The sequence below is a fragment of the Chelon labrosus genome (assembly GCF_963514085.1).
Source record: "Chelon labrosus genome assembly, chromosome: 14".
NCBI lineage: Eukaryota > Metazoa > Chordata > Actinopteri > Mugiliformes > Mugilidae > Chelon > Chelon labrosus.
Genome location: NC_140347.1, coordinates 16765639 through 16785710, shown reverse-complemented (window position 1 = coordinate 16785710; position 20072 = coordinate 16765639). Strand labels below are relative to the sequence as shown.

The 20072-nt window shown below is 41.7% G+C and overlaps 1 protein-coding gene across 1 annotated transcript; it reads right to left on the bottom strand.

Moving 5' to 3' along the window:
• Nucleotides 1-557: 557 nt before the first annotated feature.
• Nucleotides 558-19605, bottom strand: dlgap2b (discs, large homolog-associated protein 2b). The gene is made up of 5 exons (XM_084560220.1): nt 17781-19605; nt 8529-8746; nt 6631-6787; nt 4974-5193; nt 558-1571 (listed from the first exon to the last, which is right to left on the bottom strand). Exons 1-5 carry the CDS (start codon nt 19041-19043, stop codon nt 757-759), a joined length of 2673 nt encoding a protein of 890 aa, XP_084416346.1. The 5' UTR covers nt 19044-19605; the 3' UTR covers nt 558-756.
• Between the last annotated feature and the right edge of the window lie 467 nt (nt 19606-20072).

The following is a 20072-nucleotide window of genomic DNA, read 5'->3' as shown; positions in this document are numbered from 1 at the left end:
CAGCACTATCGAATTTTAAATTCTTACATTTACGTCTTTATGCAGCGTGGTTCATCATGTCACCACTAAGAACTTTTTTTGTAAGATGGAAATTTTCGAAAAGGCCCATTTCACCTGGAACTGGCTACAAAATGGATGAAGGCCATGGCAAAGGAATGCTTTGATTAGGATAGCTAGAAAGTAAATTATATATCAATATATTCTTAAATAATGTATTCCTCTTTAATGCATTTGTTAAAAAACTAGGGTTTATAAAGTTTTTCACAGTATTTTTTCAGTATATTTAGGTGCTTAAGATGTTTCTACATGAAGAGAAACTGGAATGAACTGGAAAAAGACCAACATATGCCTCACCACACAATGGCTGATTATTGAGTTTTATCATTAAATATCCCTCGGATTTCCAATCTTTCCCACTTGAATTGACTTTGTCTCTGACGGTTGGGTATTTAAGACAGTGGGAGGGAAGATGATGCTGCACTTGTTGGCACTTGAGGATCTGAATATCAGCCACATTCTTATGTCACCTTATTCTGGTGTCAAACAAAGTCATTCTACTATATTCCATGGCTAAGCAAGACACTTGTTAAAAGATTGCTTGAACAATATTGTAACCTGTTCAAGAGATGACAGACTCTGTGTCTGCATAGAGTAAAGGGACATCTAACGCCAGCATTGCCCTGCTTTCTTGATAAATATCAGGGGTTTACCCTGGCTTTCTTGTCTCATTTTACAGTATGCGTTGGATGTGAATGATTAGAATGACATAGACAGATATGACATGGGTCCACTGGTGTACTTCCTGCTCCACAGTTCCAGACTGGCGCTTCTGTGGCCACCTGTGTGGCCACTTGTTTCTGGTTGCTTATGAGCCTTTTGCTTTTTGTTGATCTCCCATGGAAAGTCCTCTATTGGAAGAGGGCTGGCAGGGCTGCCTGACCCCTCTGGAGTGCTCTCAGGAGTTCCCTCTATAATCTCAATTCGAGGTGGGTCCATAAAATCCATGATGCTGAAGGGTGCCGGCTCTGGTTGGCACATCACTGACTTGTCCTCCGTATTCTGTCGAACAGACCAGCTCGAGCCTGCTTGAATTCCTATGGACACTCTGTCGTCTGTTTGTGTGGTGCTGTCGCTGCAAGGCTCCCGGCACAAAGTCCACATATTGTAGCACTGAGTAAAGTTGAAGAAGTTGCTGTTGAAAGTTTTCAGTTCCCCACAGACATCTCTACGCAGCTCTGCTAGCTCATAACGCATTGCTGAGATTTCATCCTTCCACTGCATGTTGAATGCAGCGACCATGTTAGCAGATTCCTTGAAGGCCTGAATGGCCTGAGGAACAGGTGGCTCAGAGGTGGCTATGGGTGAGGCAGTCGGGACCCTGTATGAAGGGGGGGATGCTGGCGGGACAGAGATGGCTGTTACTGTGGAACTAGTACTGTGCTGGCTGCGAGCAGCAGCAGTCTCTCTCTCAAGCCTCTCGAGCTCCGCATAGGCAGAGGAGCTAGCACCATCATCATCCTCTATCATGTCGTCATTTAGTAAAGATGTGCCATCCACAACATCATATCCCTCTGGAAGAGAAATGTGAATATGCAAACAGAAGGACATTCAAGGTGAAAGGAACAGCTGGAGCGTGATTTGATTTGATTTCTGAACTTGAAAATACTTCAAAACATATATCTATGGAAAACATACAGTATGTGAGAGGCAAGTTCCAAAGCAATTCAAGATTAGCTCCGGTTAGGGTTCACTAACGGATGAGCACCCATGTATCTGGTGTGCTGGTCAAATGCACTAGAGTCGTAGAGTGTAATGTTGGTTAAATTATTAACATGTTTTAGACATTGCTTATCAACAGTCATTCTGACAAATAACTTTGTTTATTTACAGTCTGGAAATAGGTTTTTAGGAAAAATCCAGAAAAGGCATAGGTTGGGTAATCAAAACTGCATGTACAGAAATACATTATGTTGGAGCCTATACACAAAACAGACTTGTTTTGAAATATGTTCTAGTGTCCCTTTACGTCTTCAAGAACAATGTATAGCGAATAAACTCACATACTGTAGGCTTTTCACAATGTTTTTACACTGCCTTCTCAGTCATCTCAAGGCTTCTTTCCATCTTTTCACTGCACAGCACAACAAAGAGTGGAATTAAACATTAATACAGAGATCATTATCAAATCATGAATTCATTTTCTGAGATCCCTTTTCTCAAAACAACCCAATCAAGTGTTTCTCAGTGACTCGAAACATGTGCCATTTTGTGCAAAAGAAAAGATGTAAAGGGAGTAAAGGAATCACAACCGACTGGGCCAAGAAGCAGATATGAACCCTATTGAACATATCAGGTCCAAGGTGGCTGATTAGACCGTGTCGAGTATTAAATAACCCGCTGAGGGGAGGGCTCACCCTTCCCCCTTTGGAGCTGCACCAGGGAGAGGCTGCAATCCCACAGTCGAAGACAGCTGACAAACTCAATGCCAAGGGTCAGAATTTGCCACATGTGGCCTTTAAAAGAAGTAAAATTTTCATGGAAAGAAAAAAATAAAGTTCACACATGTACAGCAGGCAGATGCTGCTCTCACAAAGGATTGGAGACAGTGGCAATGCGATAACATTTAGCACTACTTTATGGTTGTGACATGAAAACATTCTGAAACGTTTGTCAAGTGCATCCCTCATACACTTTACACTTACAATGTGGTCTAAGGACACTTATAATAGAGACACGGTCAACAACTCACAAAAGCCAGCATCACATCCGTCAGTGTAATCAATATTACATATCATTGTTTAAGAGAAAATCAATTTGAATGTCTGAGGTTTTATGAGTTGTTTGGAACCGAGATAACTTAATGAGATTAAGATAACTTAACGAGATAATTCTACCAACTACATATAAACTCTATGTATCTATTATTTTTACTGAGAAGGCAGTGCAAAAACACACATATACATAGATATATGTATGCGTGTCAACATTAAAATACCTGCGACAATCATCATTGATGCCTCCAGTTGTTCTTTCCCCCTGGTTATCCTTCAAGAGGTGGATGGTCAAATGGAGAGGGGTTTGCTGCTCGTCTGCCCTATGGAGCATCATGGGATCCCTTCCCCACTCAAGGGCCTACTAGCCTCAGGGTTTGGTTCATTAGCTGCTTACAGTTTAATTATAAACTAGACTAACATAAAAAAGTGATTCCAGGAATATGTGATTTTCTTAGAAAGTCTGGTTGAGTTATTTTATCTAATTTTGAAAAGAGTAAAACAAAGGACATATATCATTTACCATATGGCTTGAATGTAAGGTGATTGTACTCTACATAACTAATCACCATTTAGGGAGCTTTTTGTGTTGCTATATCCTTATCCTTATCTGACATTTTTGTAATTTATGCACCATGCTATTCTTCAAAATACAACTTCACAACATACTGTACAGTCAACTGCTTAATTTAGCCCATATAGAGCAGACAGATTTGGAGCAGAGAGGTAAATGAATAGAGTTCAGCAAATAAGACGGTGGGATTGGAGAACACTCCTTTATCCTCAGTGCTTCTGTCACATCGAAGAAATTGTAGATGGAAACCCAATTGAAGATGAAAGGATTCCAAAAACAAAAAAAAATCCAGATTGAACAAGAAAACAAAGCCAACAAAATGAGCAAAAGTGCAAATGTCTCCAATGTTAGATTGACAGAAAAGTGTACAAAAACAATAAAAACCAAGTCAGAATATTTTAAAATGCACGTTATTAGAGAAAAATGTTTCAATAGGGTTCATAGCTTTACTCTTGCAGGCAAACACCAAATACACTTAGTGAGGGACTTACTGCAAAGACTGCTTGCACAAAGAACCTGAAATGCTAGATTAATGGATATATTGCTCGCACTGTGTCGCACAAAACCTTGAAATACTATGCATTTTGTATTAAAAAGCAGCGTGTACTAAAAACAAATGAAAACACATTGATTTCAGACAATCAATTTCAAAACATGTTAATGTCATACTGTAACCGGAGCTAACAATGGAATATGACCAGTACGCAACTGGAAACTTGTTGAAAACAATGCTGATTAAGAACCTTAAGGAAGTCCTTTATTGCATTCACATAACATTTATATGTTATTTTGGCCGCTGCTCAGAAACTTGAGTTTCATGCAACATAGTACAACAATACTCTTTAAAATACAAGCTTCTTAAACTGTAGCATCTATACCATCAGCAGACAGATCCTTTGTGCAACCAGCATGTGTGTGTACATGTTCTAGTCTCTAGACCTTTTTGACTTACCTTCAATCGGTAACTAGATTTTTTTTTTTTATTATTTCATGAGGTCAAATACAAGGTCATCGGCAAAATATGTGCTAATATGTTGGTACAACAGAGCAGGGGAAGGACAGGTAGAAGGTTTGACCAGTGTATCCTCTCAACACAAATATGTCAACATCCGACCACTCCCCTACCCCTGGCCCGTTTCGGACTTCACCCCTCCCTAAGTAATTCACACGCTTTTCACAACACATATATAACACCACAGTTTAACATGCTTAGGGTAAGGCCTGTTCCTCTTAGGCATGCCATGTAATGTGGCTGTGTTATGATATTGTGTACTGTGGCCACGTGTTGCCATCTGAAAGGTAACCCCCCCCCCCTCCACCCATGTCGTAATCTATAGCTTAGCAACACCACAAGTGACCAACCAGAAGCTTGGCTAATGTTGCATGGGTCGTGCAAATTAACACACAAACAAATCCATCTTAACAGTTGGGCATATGCAGTGGCAAAAACAAACACACGCACACCGTAGCTGCCAAAGAAAATAACTGGAATCACTCAGCCCGGCATCTCTGAAGCTCAAGGGTTCCCCACTGTACATATGTAGGTATGTCAAGGTTGTGCGCATGTATAGGATGTATGAGGATATGTGGTCTAAGCCCTCTCTCATTTAGGGGGGGAATTGTTTTACCTGTTGTGGATCTGAGAGTTGAAGTGACAGTGGAGGATGTCATTGAAGGCAAGCAGTCGTCATCTTGGGAATAACCAGCCTGAATTGCACGGAGGTAACTGTGGCTTCGAGTGCGGAACGAACCAGGCAGGTCCAAGGCCTCCATGGCCTGGGATTCTACTTCACTAAAAACGGACTCGCAAACTGACTCAAACTGGCCATTGATCTCAGTCTCACTCACCTGAGAGACAAAAACAGGAATAGCAGTCCTTAATTTTTCCTCTTCCTTTCTCTTTCTCACTCTGATTCTTCCCCTTTGCACAGCAAATATGAAGGAGTGTTAGCATAAGGAAACGCCACTGTCAGTTTCGACCTTAAACTGAATAAATGTCAGATCAAATGAAAAAAAAAAATGCAGATGACAGCAAAAACAGCAGAAAAAGTATCCATTTTGTGTTATAAAGCATTCAATTTACCACAAACCCCAAGACAAGGATGTACTATACTGTATACTAAATGCTACCAAATGGAAAGTTAGAATAACCCACTGTTGCCTACATGCTTTGACTTGTAACTCTAGCAGGTGCCTTAGAAATATACTGATGTCGAGATCATGCAACAAAATCATGTCAATATGAAAAGGAGCTATCTGTCCATTTCCTGCTCTACTCTGTATAGTCCTATTCACATGTCCTAATCTCTGTATTATTTCGGTAATGAATTGTATACACTTGTGTGTATTACACAAAATTAACTAAATTATTCAGTCACTTTCCTTAAAACAACAGCCTGTGTTGCAGATTATTATGCCACCTTGCCTTATTACTTCAGAATTTCCCATACAAATGTATATTACAAAAATGAGCAGGGATTCAACATTATTGTTAAACTGGGTGTTAGCACCCACAGGAGTAAGCTTATTGTACAACCCTTCTTTTGGCCAAAATCTCTCCTTCTTGTCCATATAGAGGATTTGTTGCTGGCTGTGTCACAGATCTTCTTACTGTAGCAACCACGTCTTGTGCCACCATGGAGGTCCAAAACAGACTTGCACAACTGATCCAACTGTATAGATTCATAGCAGGGTATTAAAGAAGCAGGTACCTGAAAAGGTTGGTGTGTATTGTGAGGTTAGACAATAAACTGTTGAGTCTCTAGGCTTAGTATCTACTACCTGAGTACCTTACTTGACAAAAATTAGCTCAATTAACCAAAACAGACTGCTCCTTCTGGTATTGTTAACTACACAATTAGCCCGCATGCCATAACAACAACAGCTTGACAAATCATTTATCAGTGACTTATTCCAAATATCTAATGCAAATTCCTTTTCTCTGGTGTGATATTGTAATTTCTCAGTTATGTACAGCTTCACATTTCTCTGTGGCACAGAACACTTGAAAAACTGTAGGCAAAACGAGCCTGGAACTGATTCAGAGGAAAGCTATCAGTTAATCTATTCCTAGTTCAGAGCAGCATTTAGCTTGAGTTGAGATGGCGTGGCTAAGTCTACAGGCTAACAATCAGCTGTGGACCTCCAATATGGACACCTGTGGATATTTATTTGTCTCTCAGCTGCCCTCTACACAAAGCTGCTAGTTAGAAAACAGCAAAACACAAGCTCTCATTCTTGCCTCTAGATGTTGCCTCCGTACGATGCGTTGTGTTCGAGACTCACCTGGCTGACGCAGCTAGCCTGACTGAGGGTGCTGACGGCACGCATGTAGCTCTGGTTGCGAGAACGGAAGGGCGGGGGATGAAAGGTGGTGGCAGGGTCCAGCGTTACGCTAGGGTGGGGCCGCATATCTCTTGTGGTTTGCAAGTGGTAGCCCTGGCTGAACAAGGACAGGGGGGTAGGGAGAGACAATTCAAAAGCCACATTTATGTAGTTTGCGTTCATGTGCATGGCATGCCTCATTCATAACGGAATGATAAAAAGTGTCAAGCTGTGCATTATTTTTAACAACTTGAGTCACTAGCTTCTAGTCTAGCTCCAAGTGTCCCAGGAGAAAACAGTAACTCTTCCATCCAGTAACTATTGCAAACATGTATAGCTTGGCTCTACTTCTTATTAGTGAAACAATGAGAGCTTGGAGCTACAATAATAAGAGATTATTACATCCTCCACCGGAGGATAAAAAAACAAGAGGGCTGTTTTGTTTGTTGACTAAAGCAGAAGCGATCAGAACCCCGCTGAGATGATGGTAACAAAAATAGCACTGAGTGGCAGTAGGGATGACGGATGCATGATCCCTCCCCAGGTTCACAGAATCTGGCTACATCCGAAAGCCATATCCGAGAGCAATAATCGTGACTAAAAACAAGCTGAGCAACCATGGGAACTAGTTGCAGTGTGAAGGTGAGGCAATTCCATCCTCTGGAGCACAAACTACGCAATGAGACACCCCCATATACAGTATATAAAGACACATGTGTCAGTGCAACGCAGTACAGTTTAACAGCTCCACAGACTACAGTCTCCAAAACAACCATTTAATAACTTTAATAGATGTCATTCCATGTGTCAAGGTTTCAACATTTAAGCCTGCTGTCGTGAGTCTGACATTGTGTAAATGTGACGCTTTTCCTACAGACTTGTCAACAAGTGTGGATGAGGCATAGTGTCTGTGTTCAGTATTGGGAAAACACTCAAAAAGGTCACAAATGCAAACCCATCTGTTACTACGTTTCTCACTAAAGCTCTACTATAACCAATCTCATTACGCAGTCGCGGGTCAAACACTTAGCGAACAATGAAGAGCAAGTTAATAGTGTTATTATAAAAATAAGCAGAAAACTAAGCACAGAACGGCTTGATACAGTTGTCCAGGCAACCATAAAATGATATTACAAACAATCACAAATGCTGGCACTCTTATTTTGCAAAGCAGCCTCACTTGGAATCCCCACATAATGTCACATATCTTAAAATCTCTTGGGAACAAGCTGTAGCATCAGCAGAAAACAGTTTTACTTGGATGGCATCCAGAGTCAGTTTAAGACAATTTATAGAAAGAAAAGGACTGTGGCTGTGAATTTAAACCACTACTGACTGCAAGGTTTACTCCTTAGATAAATGTTTTACCAGTTTGAATGTTCACAGGTTTTCTGACTGGACTACTTGCACCAACACTCGGCATGTCTTAGCACTTCAGCTTTGCCACCTTATTTGTGTGCTGAGGCACAAGTATGTGTTTGTGTGCGTTGGTAAATGTGTGACGCTGTGAAGGTTATCCCTGCTGACCATTTACTAGTATCTTTGTTAGTCACTGGAGCCAACATGCACGTTTTTCGTCCTCAAAATTGCATCGCGCAATAAAATTTAAGGGTTGACCCTAGAGAAAACACCAATTCCTGAGTTACGACAGTGAGTAATAATATATTTTAAAGAATGTTGTGAGGAAAATTTCTAAAATGTGTGAAATACACTGCAGTCTTTTTCATCGTTTTATCTTGCTTTGTGCATGCCCTCTGAGCATCCATAAATCCATTAACAGTGGCATGAAAAAGCTGAAAGATATTTAAATCAACACTTAACTGTGGCACAGACATAATGAGCTGGGCAGCCAGGCCTACCTTTGGGAGTCTAAATGGTGTCTCTGCATGGCTGATTTGAGGACAAGGGCATCAGGCCGAATGGCCTTCTGTGGAGAGGTCTTTGGGCTGGTGTCAGAGTCCCCACTTTCATCATCCACCTCTCCCATAGCTTTGACATAGCTACTGCTTCGCATCCGCCGACAAGGAATCTCCTCATCTTTATCACCTGGGTATCCACTCCACTCGTCTTGGGGCACCTGTAGGAGATAACATATCTGCATTAAATACTCCGTACACAATCATAACCAGTATGTTGTATGTATGTTACAGTATGTTGTAATTTTCAAAGATATTACTTTTTACTTTATGGAAGAATCTATGGTGATGCATGAGTAAAGATGTAACAGTGGGTTGTTGTGCTCAGAGACAAAATATCAGGCTTGTACAGGCTTGTATAAGTAAGATATTATTTGCAAGTACAATCGGGCCCAATTAGCCAAACGAGTGTGAGCAGTGTAGCAGACAAGAAGTTGGATAAGCTGATTCACATCCCTGGTCTCAGTTTTTCATTCACCTCTCAGCCCAGGCTCTCAAATTAAACAAGCCCAGTGCTTAGCCTGACTGTACACAGGAGAATCAGACCCAGTGGGTTTCTCTAAGTTCCCATCTGCCACCATGAACAGGCACTTTGTGTCGTGCTTCGGATGAGAAACATTAATGTAGCTTTGAAAATTAACAAGATCCACAAGTTGAGAAGATCTCAAGTGCGTGATAAAGCTCTGCAAGTTTAGTGTATCTACATAATTTTCTCCAGTAATGAATCGGTGAAGCACATTTCAGTTTGCAGTTTTTAGTCCATGAAGTTTATTAGTGAAGATGTGGACATTTTAAACTTGTTAAATGAGTTGACTTGTTGTTAAATTTAAACAAGTTTAGGTTTAACACTTGTGTCACACTTAACGATTAGTTTCAGAACGAAAACGTTTCTGAATGCTGCGTGACTCGGCTTGAGTGGAGCTCTGGAAGCAAACCACGACACAGCTCTGCTGAGATCACACCTCCCCAGAGATTCACAACATCTGAATAAAATGAGTACAACCAGATCAGATCATTCTCTCTTTTTTTTTTTCTTTTTTTTTTATTTAAATAAATGCTTATGCGGGAGGCAGCTATAGACATTTAGGCAGATGAATTGCAGATCATATTAGGTAGGCTAGGACAGGAGAAAGTAGACGAATCCATTCTGTTTGCTCTGATGCTGTCTTGGTTATGGACCCCACTAATTGGGTGGGGTGGACTGTGGACGCGGATGATTGGACATTTTGTAGTTTTAAAATGAAGAAATATTTATTTTAATATATATCTGTGTATGTGTTAATGTAGTCTAACCACACAATACATTTTATTGTTACCTAATTCAACTAACTAATTAATGACAATGCTTCTACACTCACCGGCCACTTTATTAGGTACACCTGTCCAACTGCTTGTTAACTTAAATTTCTAATCAGCCAATCACATGGCAGCAACTCAATGCATTTAGGCATGTAGACATGGTCAAGACGATCTGCTGCAGTTCAAACCGAGCATCAGAATGGGGAAGAAAGGTGATTTAAGTGACTTTGAACGTGGCATGGTTGTTAGTGCCAGACGGGCTGGTCTGAGTATTTCAGAAACTGCTGATCTACTGGGATTTTCACGCACAACCATCTCTAGGGTTTACAGAGAATGGTCAGAAAAAGAGAAAATATCCAGTGAGCGGCAGTTCTGTGGGCGCAAATTCCTTGTTGATGCCAGAGGTCAGAGGAGAATGGCCAGACTGGTTCGAGCTGATAGAAAGGCAACAGTAACTCAAATAACCACTCGTTACAACCGCGGTATGCAGAAGAGCATCTCTGAACGCACAACACGTCGAACCTTGAGGCGGATGGGCTACAGCAGCAGAAGACCACACCGGGTGCCACTCCTGTCAGCTAAGAACAGGAAACTGAGGCTACAATTCGCACAGGCTCACCAAAATTGGACAATAGAAGATTGGAAAAACGTTGCCTGGTCTGATGAGTCTCAATTTCTGCTGCGACATTCGGATGGTAGGGTCAGAATTTGGCGTCAACAACATGAAAGCATGGATCCATCCTGCCTTGTATCAACAGTTCAGGCTGGTGGTGGTGGTGTAATGGTGTGGGGGATATTTTCTTGGCACACTTTGGGCCCATTAGTACCAATTGAGCATCGTGTCAACGCCACAGCCTACCTGAGCATTGTTGCTGACCATGTCCATCCCTTTATGACCACAGTGTACCCACCTCCTGATGGCTACTTCCAGCAGGATAACGCGCCATGTCATAAAGCGCGAATCATCTCAGACTGGTTTCTTGAACATGACAATGAGTTCACTGTACTCAAATGGCCTCCACAGTCACCAGATCTCAATCCAATAGAGCACCTTTGGGATGTGGTGGAACGGGAGATTCGCATCATGGATGTGCAGCCGACAAATCTGCAGCAACTGCGTGATGCTATCATGTCAGTATGGACCAAACTCTCTGAGGAATGTTTCCAGTACCTTGTTGAATCTATGCCACGAAGGATTAAAGCAGTTATGAAGGCAAAAGGGGGTCCAACCCGGTACTAGCAAGGTGTACCTAATAAAGTGGCCGGTGAGTGTATATCGTGATGATCTTAACACCTACATGTCTAAAGGGAAAAAGGTGTCTCAAAACTGGAATTTTTTTTTTTTTTTACGAAGCAGGAATCTCATACCGTGTTACTAACTAATTCTCACCGCAGTGTGTTAGACACACCGTTGTCACCTGCTGAAATGTGCAAAGTAAGTGACAGATGAAGTGCAACGAGGATGCTTTCTGACTTAAATAGTGAGACGATAGTAACAGATAAAGGCTGCACTGTGAGAGTACACGTTTACACAATACCCAAGAAAAAGAAACTATTGCAAACTGTCGCCTTAATGACTAACATCTTATAGTTAAGACGTGAATAATATACTTGTGGCTTCTCTTTACTGTTCTGACTTCGCTGACGGCATTCAAGCTGGTTTCATCGTAAGGTTTTCTATTGACAATGACAGCTTTGATGCATTCAGCTACTCCCGGTGTGGCATAAAAAGAAAAAAGGCTGTGATGAAGATTTTTATACATCTAAAAAGGTGTGATCTCTTAGAAGGCTAAATGATGTGTTTATTGTACCTGAAGCACATGAGATGAATTCAAAGCCTCTTAGGGAGGAAGTAGATTAGGCAGATTTAAGTTACAGTGTGAGTAATTTTCTTGTGACATCGATTCAAGCTTGCTAGCCATGGTTCATTACTTCTGTTTCCTCTTCTAAATACCTTTCATCAGCTTGGTCTTTCATGTAACATATTTTGCTACTCTAAGTGCAGGGCTTTAGCTTCGGCAGCATCAGCACTTTGTCTAGAATAAACACAAGGACTGGGTAACCACTGTTTATTAGCCTGACGCTGGCTGGAAGTATGTGGGAGAGGCTAAGTGAAGGCCTTGTCCCATCTGTATTTTTTCGACTAGTGGGGGTGGTAATAACCAGAAGCACTGATTCCGGTGAGGGAATTCGTCATGCACTGTGTGTTTAATGTATACGCAGAGATAAAATGATGCTGTGGGCTGTGAGGGTTACCTTAGCAACGAGACTTATGCAGTTTAAGCATTTTTTTTTTTTTTTTTTTGCTGTGTTCATGTCTGCTTTCCTCTAGATATCCAGGTTTTCTTACACTCTCTAAACACCTACGGTCAAAGTAGAGTGTGAAAGATAACACCCATACTTTAACAGGGTCGTGGAATTTTCATAAGCATGTTTTTTATTTATGTATTATTGCCTAAAAATAAGATTTGTTGAGTTTTCCTTAGCTTAGAATGAGCCGTCCATATCCAGGTCTTTCCTCAGGAGTGGTGTTTCCACATGGAAACAGACAAACCAATCTTTGGGTCTAGAGAGAGGACCTTGAAGGTTTTAGTGGCCACCACAGGTTCTCCTTCATGCTTGGATGATAAAGGTGGGGGTTATTCAGTTAGCTGCACATTGTAACTTCACTGCTAGATGGTGCTTACCTCTACATTCGGTATCGTTAAGAAAACTGCATTCTCTTTTGTGATCTGAAGATATTCTTTCTTTGAAATGAATATTTTAAGATGCTACAGGCATCCATAGTCTGTTTGACCCACTAATGTATCCATCATTGAAGGTACTTTCTAATCTAAATGCTAAAAGACATTGTTTTTTTTTTTTTTGTTATACTGTATTGATCCCACATGGGGAAATTCTTTTTGTCCCATTTGACCAAAAATGATAATGCAAGTAGTATGTCAGCTGTTTAACAATAATACAATAACAATAATACAGTATGCAGTTCAATTCACTTATTTAATTAATGTTTTGTAGTCAGTAGTTGGTTGATTAAAAAAAATGATCTGAACTACTGGATGAGCATCATCAGCACATTTCTGGATCAGCCAATAAGTAATCATCATCTGCTTGAATAGGAAAGTTGAAACATATTTCGTCGCTTATGTTTGCACACACACACACAAAATAAAATCGTAAAATTTCTCTCATACCTTTGGTGGTGATGTGTGTTTCTAGGGCTGCTAATCATACCCTCAAGGCTCAAGCTGTAACTTTTAAACCATTACACTGTCATCAATAGAACATCGCTTTGAAATTATCATTGACGAACATCCAGATTAGCACTTTTGACAATCTGTTCTAAGTAGAAAGTAATTAAAAACTACTGAAATAATCAACATTAAAATACGTATAAAAAATGGTTGGTTTATAATAACTCCAAACAGGAGTTCTCAACAGCATCAGAATTAATGTACTGGTTCATTTATTAATTGATTGTTTGCTAATTACTTAACACTGTGCTATTATTACTGCGAATATCTACATGTAACCAGGGTTCTCATGAACTGAAAACCACTGAGTTTTAATTAGACTGTAATGCAGTAGGAATCAACGTAATGTCTATCCACTTCAGCTCTTAAAAGCAATTACCCTCTGTTTTTGATTATTATAGCGATTACGCTGTTTACATTTGCGCTTCTCAGATTTTACTCAGATCGAACGATGATTAATGTGGACAAAGTCAGACTGCTAATGAGGGATCTAAATCAGTTTTCCTCACAGATATGCCGTGGTTTCCTCCTACTGAAGATGGAGATTTATGATGGCAGTGTGTCACTCACTAAATGTTCTGGCAGCGTATTGATTAGGCATGTAGCAAGTACAACACTGTGTCAGTGTGTGGTGCAGTTGTCCCAGTGGGCAAGGCAGTCTTAGCTCTTGAAACAACAGCCCCAGGCACAGGACTGTCCTTAATGCTCTGCCACTTCCTCACTTTACCCAATCATACAGCTTGGCTGTTTTTCTGCCACACTTGCTGAACGATTCTCACAGAAAGCAGAGTGGCTGATACTCCTGTTTTTCGCCTGCAGGTAGAGTAATCATTTCACCATCACTTCCATCCACCTCTCTCTTTCTTTAACACCCAATATCCTCTCTTACTTGACAGCCCTCTTCGGCCGGGTAGACAGGTGAAAGAGTAGAAACCGTGAGACACTTAGATGAACACTTTTCTCCTCAGTGGGAGGTGACAAATGGGGAAAAAGTAGAAGGCATTAGAGATGCTAATAATAGCTCTCTCTTGGTTCCACCCTCATCTGTTAAAGCTATTTTCCCAGACTGGTTTTGCAGTCAAGATGAAACGGGCTCTGAATCATTCGGACCATATGCTACTAAAAGTCTCCTTTGAATTCAAAACAAATGAACTGGTCTGGGGCAGTGTAGCTGACTGCCTCAGCCCTGAACACCAATTTTGCAAAAAGGAAAATGAATGATGATTGTTCAGTGTGCAAGTGTTATGAATATTAGACCTAAGGGAGTACACTTCAACTTTGCCTAACTTGGCACGGTAACAAAAAGAGACCCATGAAAACTATCACACACACCAATCTGCTTTGCATACATTTACCCTCGCCCACTTGAGTAGAATAAAATGCAACTATAGTCAGGAAACTAAATTAATTACTCTTTAAGACAGCAATAAAGTAAAAAAATATATATTTTCCATCCTAATGTGCAACCATTGATCGTCTGGGGCTGTGGTTAACAAGGCAGTCATCACTCATGGACGCTCTGCGCCAGCTCATTAGCATTACCTTATTTCTGTGCTCATTTCACCTGAAATAACCTGTTCAGCTGTGCCTCTGAGGCAGCTAGACAGACAAGCTGCTTTACGCCATCATTTGTTACTACCACACTGAGGGTACTTTGTAGAAAAACATCCTTGGGATACATCTTCTCAAAGCAGAAAGGCGTTCCATAGCACCATGCAGCAGATATGAAATTATCGCATCCAGTTAAAAGGACAAAAAGAACACAGTGGCCTTTTAGACATGGCTGAACAATTACTTGTTTGTAAATGCCGGAGTCCTGTAATTTCATCTCACAGTTTGCCGGTTAGTTGTTGGCTATTGAATGCAGTTTACTCAGTTCAGAGGTAATGTTTTTACAGGTTCTTTAGTACTGGCAGGTGCATGTAAATCAGCTGAATGTTAAACACCCACTGACAGAAGTGCAGTCTATTATCCAGTTGCCTCCATAATTTTACCTGGAGCATGAACTCACAGATAAACTCTTGTCGGGTGATTTTAGCATATAGTACCAAACTCTCTGAGTGCAGGTGCCCCAAGAGACGTAGTTTGTTGAAATGTCCACATCTGTCAGAAGCAGGACACCTGCTCAAACGTTAGGGTTGTTACAGTAGAAACTCTAATGGAGACATCTGGATTATGTGTCATCCCTTTTCAAATTTCCTGCCATCTCCCAACAGATTTTATTTCTGCATGAAAGGTAACGCGCAGCGCAGACTATTTGTAAACCAAGGATGAGCTAAAGCATGTTAAAAACATTATTTAAAAACTTTAAGTCACACTTAGTGCTGTTTCTCACCTTCATGCAAAGTTTTCGTTGTTGTTGTTTTTTTTTTTATCATGTAAGCTTCACTCTAACCTTCCCTGCCTTGGAAGGCCGGCCCAAAGGCTTGACACTTGCTAAAATAAGATCATGTCAACAGCTTTCACCACACAAGCTGTCCTCCTTATCACTAGTGGACATAGACCTAAAGGGCCCAGACATCAAATAGACAAAATCTGATGAGCGCTGCTGACCAGCGTGCTGACCACAACATCTGTACAGATCTCCCCTCACTTATTCCACTGAATGAGGCTCTCACTGTGGACACGCTCAGTGCACAATGTGCCCATGTGGCAGCTCCAGGATCCCTGCCTGCTGACGCATACGCTTGTCAGATGCCAGTGAGAGAGCCTCTCTATTGACGGAGGCTTCCTGTTGCACACATGCAACTGCACTTTTTATCACATAGCATCAAAATCCATGTACTGAAGGCTCATCGTCTTCTCCCTCTACAAGCATGTACAAGGATACATCCAGAAAGAGCCATTTATATGTTTATATGAATGGAGGACCATTCAAAACCATTGTTACTAGTAAAAACAGAGGTAGTAATGTTGATTCCTTGCATGCATACACTGATCAGCCACAACATTATGACCACTGACAGGAAAAGTAAATAACATTGACCATCATGTGACGGTTCAGTGTTCTGCTGGGAAACTTTTGGCCCTGGCTTTTGTGTGGATGTTACTTAGACATGTAGCACCCACCTAGACCAGACCAGGCACCCCCACCCCACAGCAATGACACTCCTTGATGGCAGCAGCCATATCCAGGAGGATGCAGCCTGACACAGGCACACACACTAAAGCAGTTTAGGAACAACTCAAAAAAACATGAAGAACAGCACAAGGTGTTGACCTGGCCTCCAAATTCACTAGATCCTAAACTGATCAAGTATCTGTGGGATGATCCACCGAGGCCCCTCCCCTCAACCCATAGGACCCAAAGGCCCCCAATAACAACATTCTGTATCTAGACACCACAGGACACCCTCAGAAGGCCCATGTCCATTCTCTGATGAGCCACAACTGTTTTGGAGGGTCAAGGGATACCTACACAATATTAGGAAGGTGGTCATAATGTTATGACTGATCGGTGTATATGTTTTTCTTTTTTCTTAAGTCCATCGATCAAACTGAGGTAAAGTCAGGACAGCTTTTCCCAGGAGGAGTGTTCTCAGGAGGTGCACACAGCCAGTGCACTAATGTGATTCAGCCTAATGATGCCTCTTCTTTAAGTCTAATTCACATTTCATAAGGCTCTGAAATTCATATCAGCATGTTGCATTATTTGTAGGCCTTAAGTTACCTTCATGTCAAGCTATTTGAATCAGTACTCTAAGCTTAATATTTTAATACTGCATCCACTGTGAGTCACCGTGGATAAAAGTGTTTCTCAGTGCTAAATATTAAAAATGAAAAGAATCTGAATCAAAGATGGCTGAAAGCGCAGACACTTGGCTTTTGACTGTGTTTTAGCACCCAGTGCCTGTGGCCCAACAGCTATAGTTAGTATGTCAGTGGAAAAGCAAAGACAGGGGCCTAAAATATAATGTCTATTTATGGGGTTGTGAACAGCCTCCGGCTGAACAGCATGTGTTTTTCGTTAAGAAACCAAACCTGTGAGTTCTTTAAATTGCCGTTTAGCTCGGTGCTTTGCCCATATGACATTGATTCGGGCAATTGAACTCTACACGTCTTAATAGACAATAGCTCCCTGGGGTGACCACACAAAAGGGAATCCCAGTTAAATATATTGACTTCTCACACTTGTGGACACTGTAATTGCCCTCAGGAGAGAAACAGAAAGAAAGGGAGAATCCAGAAGCCTCCCTGGCAGGATTTCTAATCAATACATCAATCACTGCATTTTACTCACAAGGGTCTCACGGGGATGAGTGGATATTGATCTCAATTATTGTTTGTTATATTTTCAGATAGGTGAGGCTCAGGGTTTATATGCATTCACTGCCCTTTCAATCTACCACTGAAATTCAGCCTTAAGTACTGTTTCTTTTCTTTTGTGTGTGGTTAAATAGCTAAAACAACACAATCTAAATTTCATGTTTTTTAAGCGCTTACATACATACAGTAACTGACACAACTTAGACGTTGACGTTTTGACTCAGTGATCTTCCAATGAAAGTGAATGACCTCTGTGACCGCTGCATTTCGCTGCAAACTACCATCCACACACACTATGACATAAAAAGCCTTAATTTAACTCTTTAATTAATAAGTTTGTCCATTTAGGACATATATAAAGAAATGTACCACTTACCTGCAGGTAGTGACATGTCCGCGATGAAGGCTTGAGGTCCGTGTGCATCATGGGTTTCTCTAAATTAAGCGATGACTTCCTATAGGCCTCTTTGGCCTGGCTGACTGTTAGTGTTGACCAGGAGCTCCTCTTCATGAACTTTCCCTCAGGTGCCATGGCCATGCTCTCACAGGCCGAGCACTTGACATCATTATTACTCCTGGATGTCTTGAGTGACAGGTCTCCAAAGTGGTGGCTGTGCATGGAATCTGGGTAGCAGTGGCTGACATGTTCCCCGTGGTGCCGCGACATGACACTGGGTGTGCGGTAGGTGCTGTCACTATCCAGGTTGTCATCTGAGCTCCACCAACCTCCAGAGCGGTGCTTCCGTTCTTTGCTCTTGCTCCTCTTGCTACCATGTTTGGTGGAGTGGTGACCATGATGGTGATAACCCCCTGCTCCCCCTCCACCTCCTATAATATCACCCTTTGTGCCATTCATTTTGGACGACCCTTCCAAGGAGTGGGACTTGGTGAAGAGCTTCTGGACAGAATGAACAAGGTGTCTGATGCGGCCGGGACTCTCACTGCGTTGCTCAGTGGTGGTGGAGGTGCGCTGGTACTGTAGCGTGTGGAAGCCGTCGCGGTGTAATGGCAGTTGTTTCTCAAACTGGTCCAGTAGGTTAGCAGGAAGGCGGTTGCTCTTGGTGCCAGCGTGGTGGGCAGAGGCAGCTGCCGCAGCTGCAGCAGCAGCGACAGCTGGGGAGGTGGCAGAGGCTGTGATGGCAGCGCAGTCATCCCGTGTGGCTGAGTCATAATACTGAGAGCTATAGTGCATTCTGGGGAAGGTGCTGCTGGAGATGTGGTCAGACGCAGCAGTTGGAGGCATCATGACAGGGGACATCATCATGCAGTCAGAGTGGATAGAGCTGCGTGGTGAGTAGCGGTGGTGGAAGTCCATGGGGCAGCTCTCTGTGGGGCTGAGCAGGTAGGACGAGTGGCGGGAGTCGGAGCCATGGTGCGCGTGGACGTCATGGACGTAGGGATCGTAGTCCAAGCCATGGGGTAAAGGAATCTGGTGCTGGGAACGGCTGCCCGATAAGCCCTTCATGTTCCTGGCTGGAGGGAGGCGTCTGCCTTCATTGACCTTTCGAGACGGGGACCAAGATGGAAACTTCTGGTCTGTTTCAGAGAAGGGGAAAAAAACAAGATAAACATGAGATCCATCAAGCTGAAGAAAGAATTGTTGGCAACCACAATTACTATTTCCAGTCCAAATCCCCATAAATTGAACTGTTATTGCATTCTCTAGGAAGATGGATTAATACTCCCATGGGGTACTCTACGCATCTATTCCACTTCCCTAATGACAACAAATCTCTTTTTCTCAGAGGCACACTTTTTTATATGCATGTACATTGATGTACATAAAGTTTATTATTCTATTGTTATCCTAGTTAATCCCATCTCCAGCACAGTATATGCCGAAAGACCTGTAATGTGAGCAAACACTCTTTGCAAAGGACAAACCATGTTAAGCGAGAAGTTCAAAGGTATAATTTGGGGAGGTTAACATCTGTAATGATGTCGGAAATGTGGGCTATATCTACAGACTGATACACTACTTCAAAAAGCAGCTTGAAGGCTCTTAGATCAGCCACAGTTACTAGGTTCATTTTTAAAAACAATAGCCCAGTTTGTTCCATGTCATCCAATATAATACTTGATTGGAAAAGAAGATCAGGTTCCTAAACCAATCCCACTGATTTAGTAAAAAAAGAAGAAGAACCAACTCCTGTGGAATATAAAGCAGACGTTTGGTGGAGAATCAGTCGTTGTTAGCTGTACACCTAATTATCTTTGAAGGGAAGTGCACTTCTAACACATTTTTCTTGACTTCAAAGAGACTTTTAGATGGGAAACTTTGGTAGCTCCTGTACGTGGGGTTAAAGAGTTCAGTCCAACATCCTAAAATCTATTGTTCTGCTTGTCTTGGGTAAATTAGTCTCCCGCGGGTTTTTCTTTATTATGTTCATACTGTACTATAAGAATATTAAGCTCTTAGTTTCCAAAAGCTTTCTATACCCAACACATAAAAGTGAGAAGGGAAAACATGTTCAAATCCATATTTATATCAGGGCAGTGGTACTATGATTGCGTACTTTCTGATCGTGCTCCCTGCAAACATAGGCCATACAGTTCTATAGAATGAGAGTACCCTTCTCCAGATGCCCTAATTAATGCTGTGGCCACTATAATCTGTGGTAAAAAAAACAAAACAAAGAAAAACAAAAAACGTGTGCCTTCAGTGACA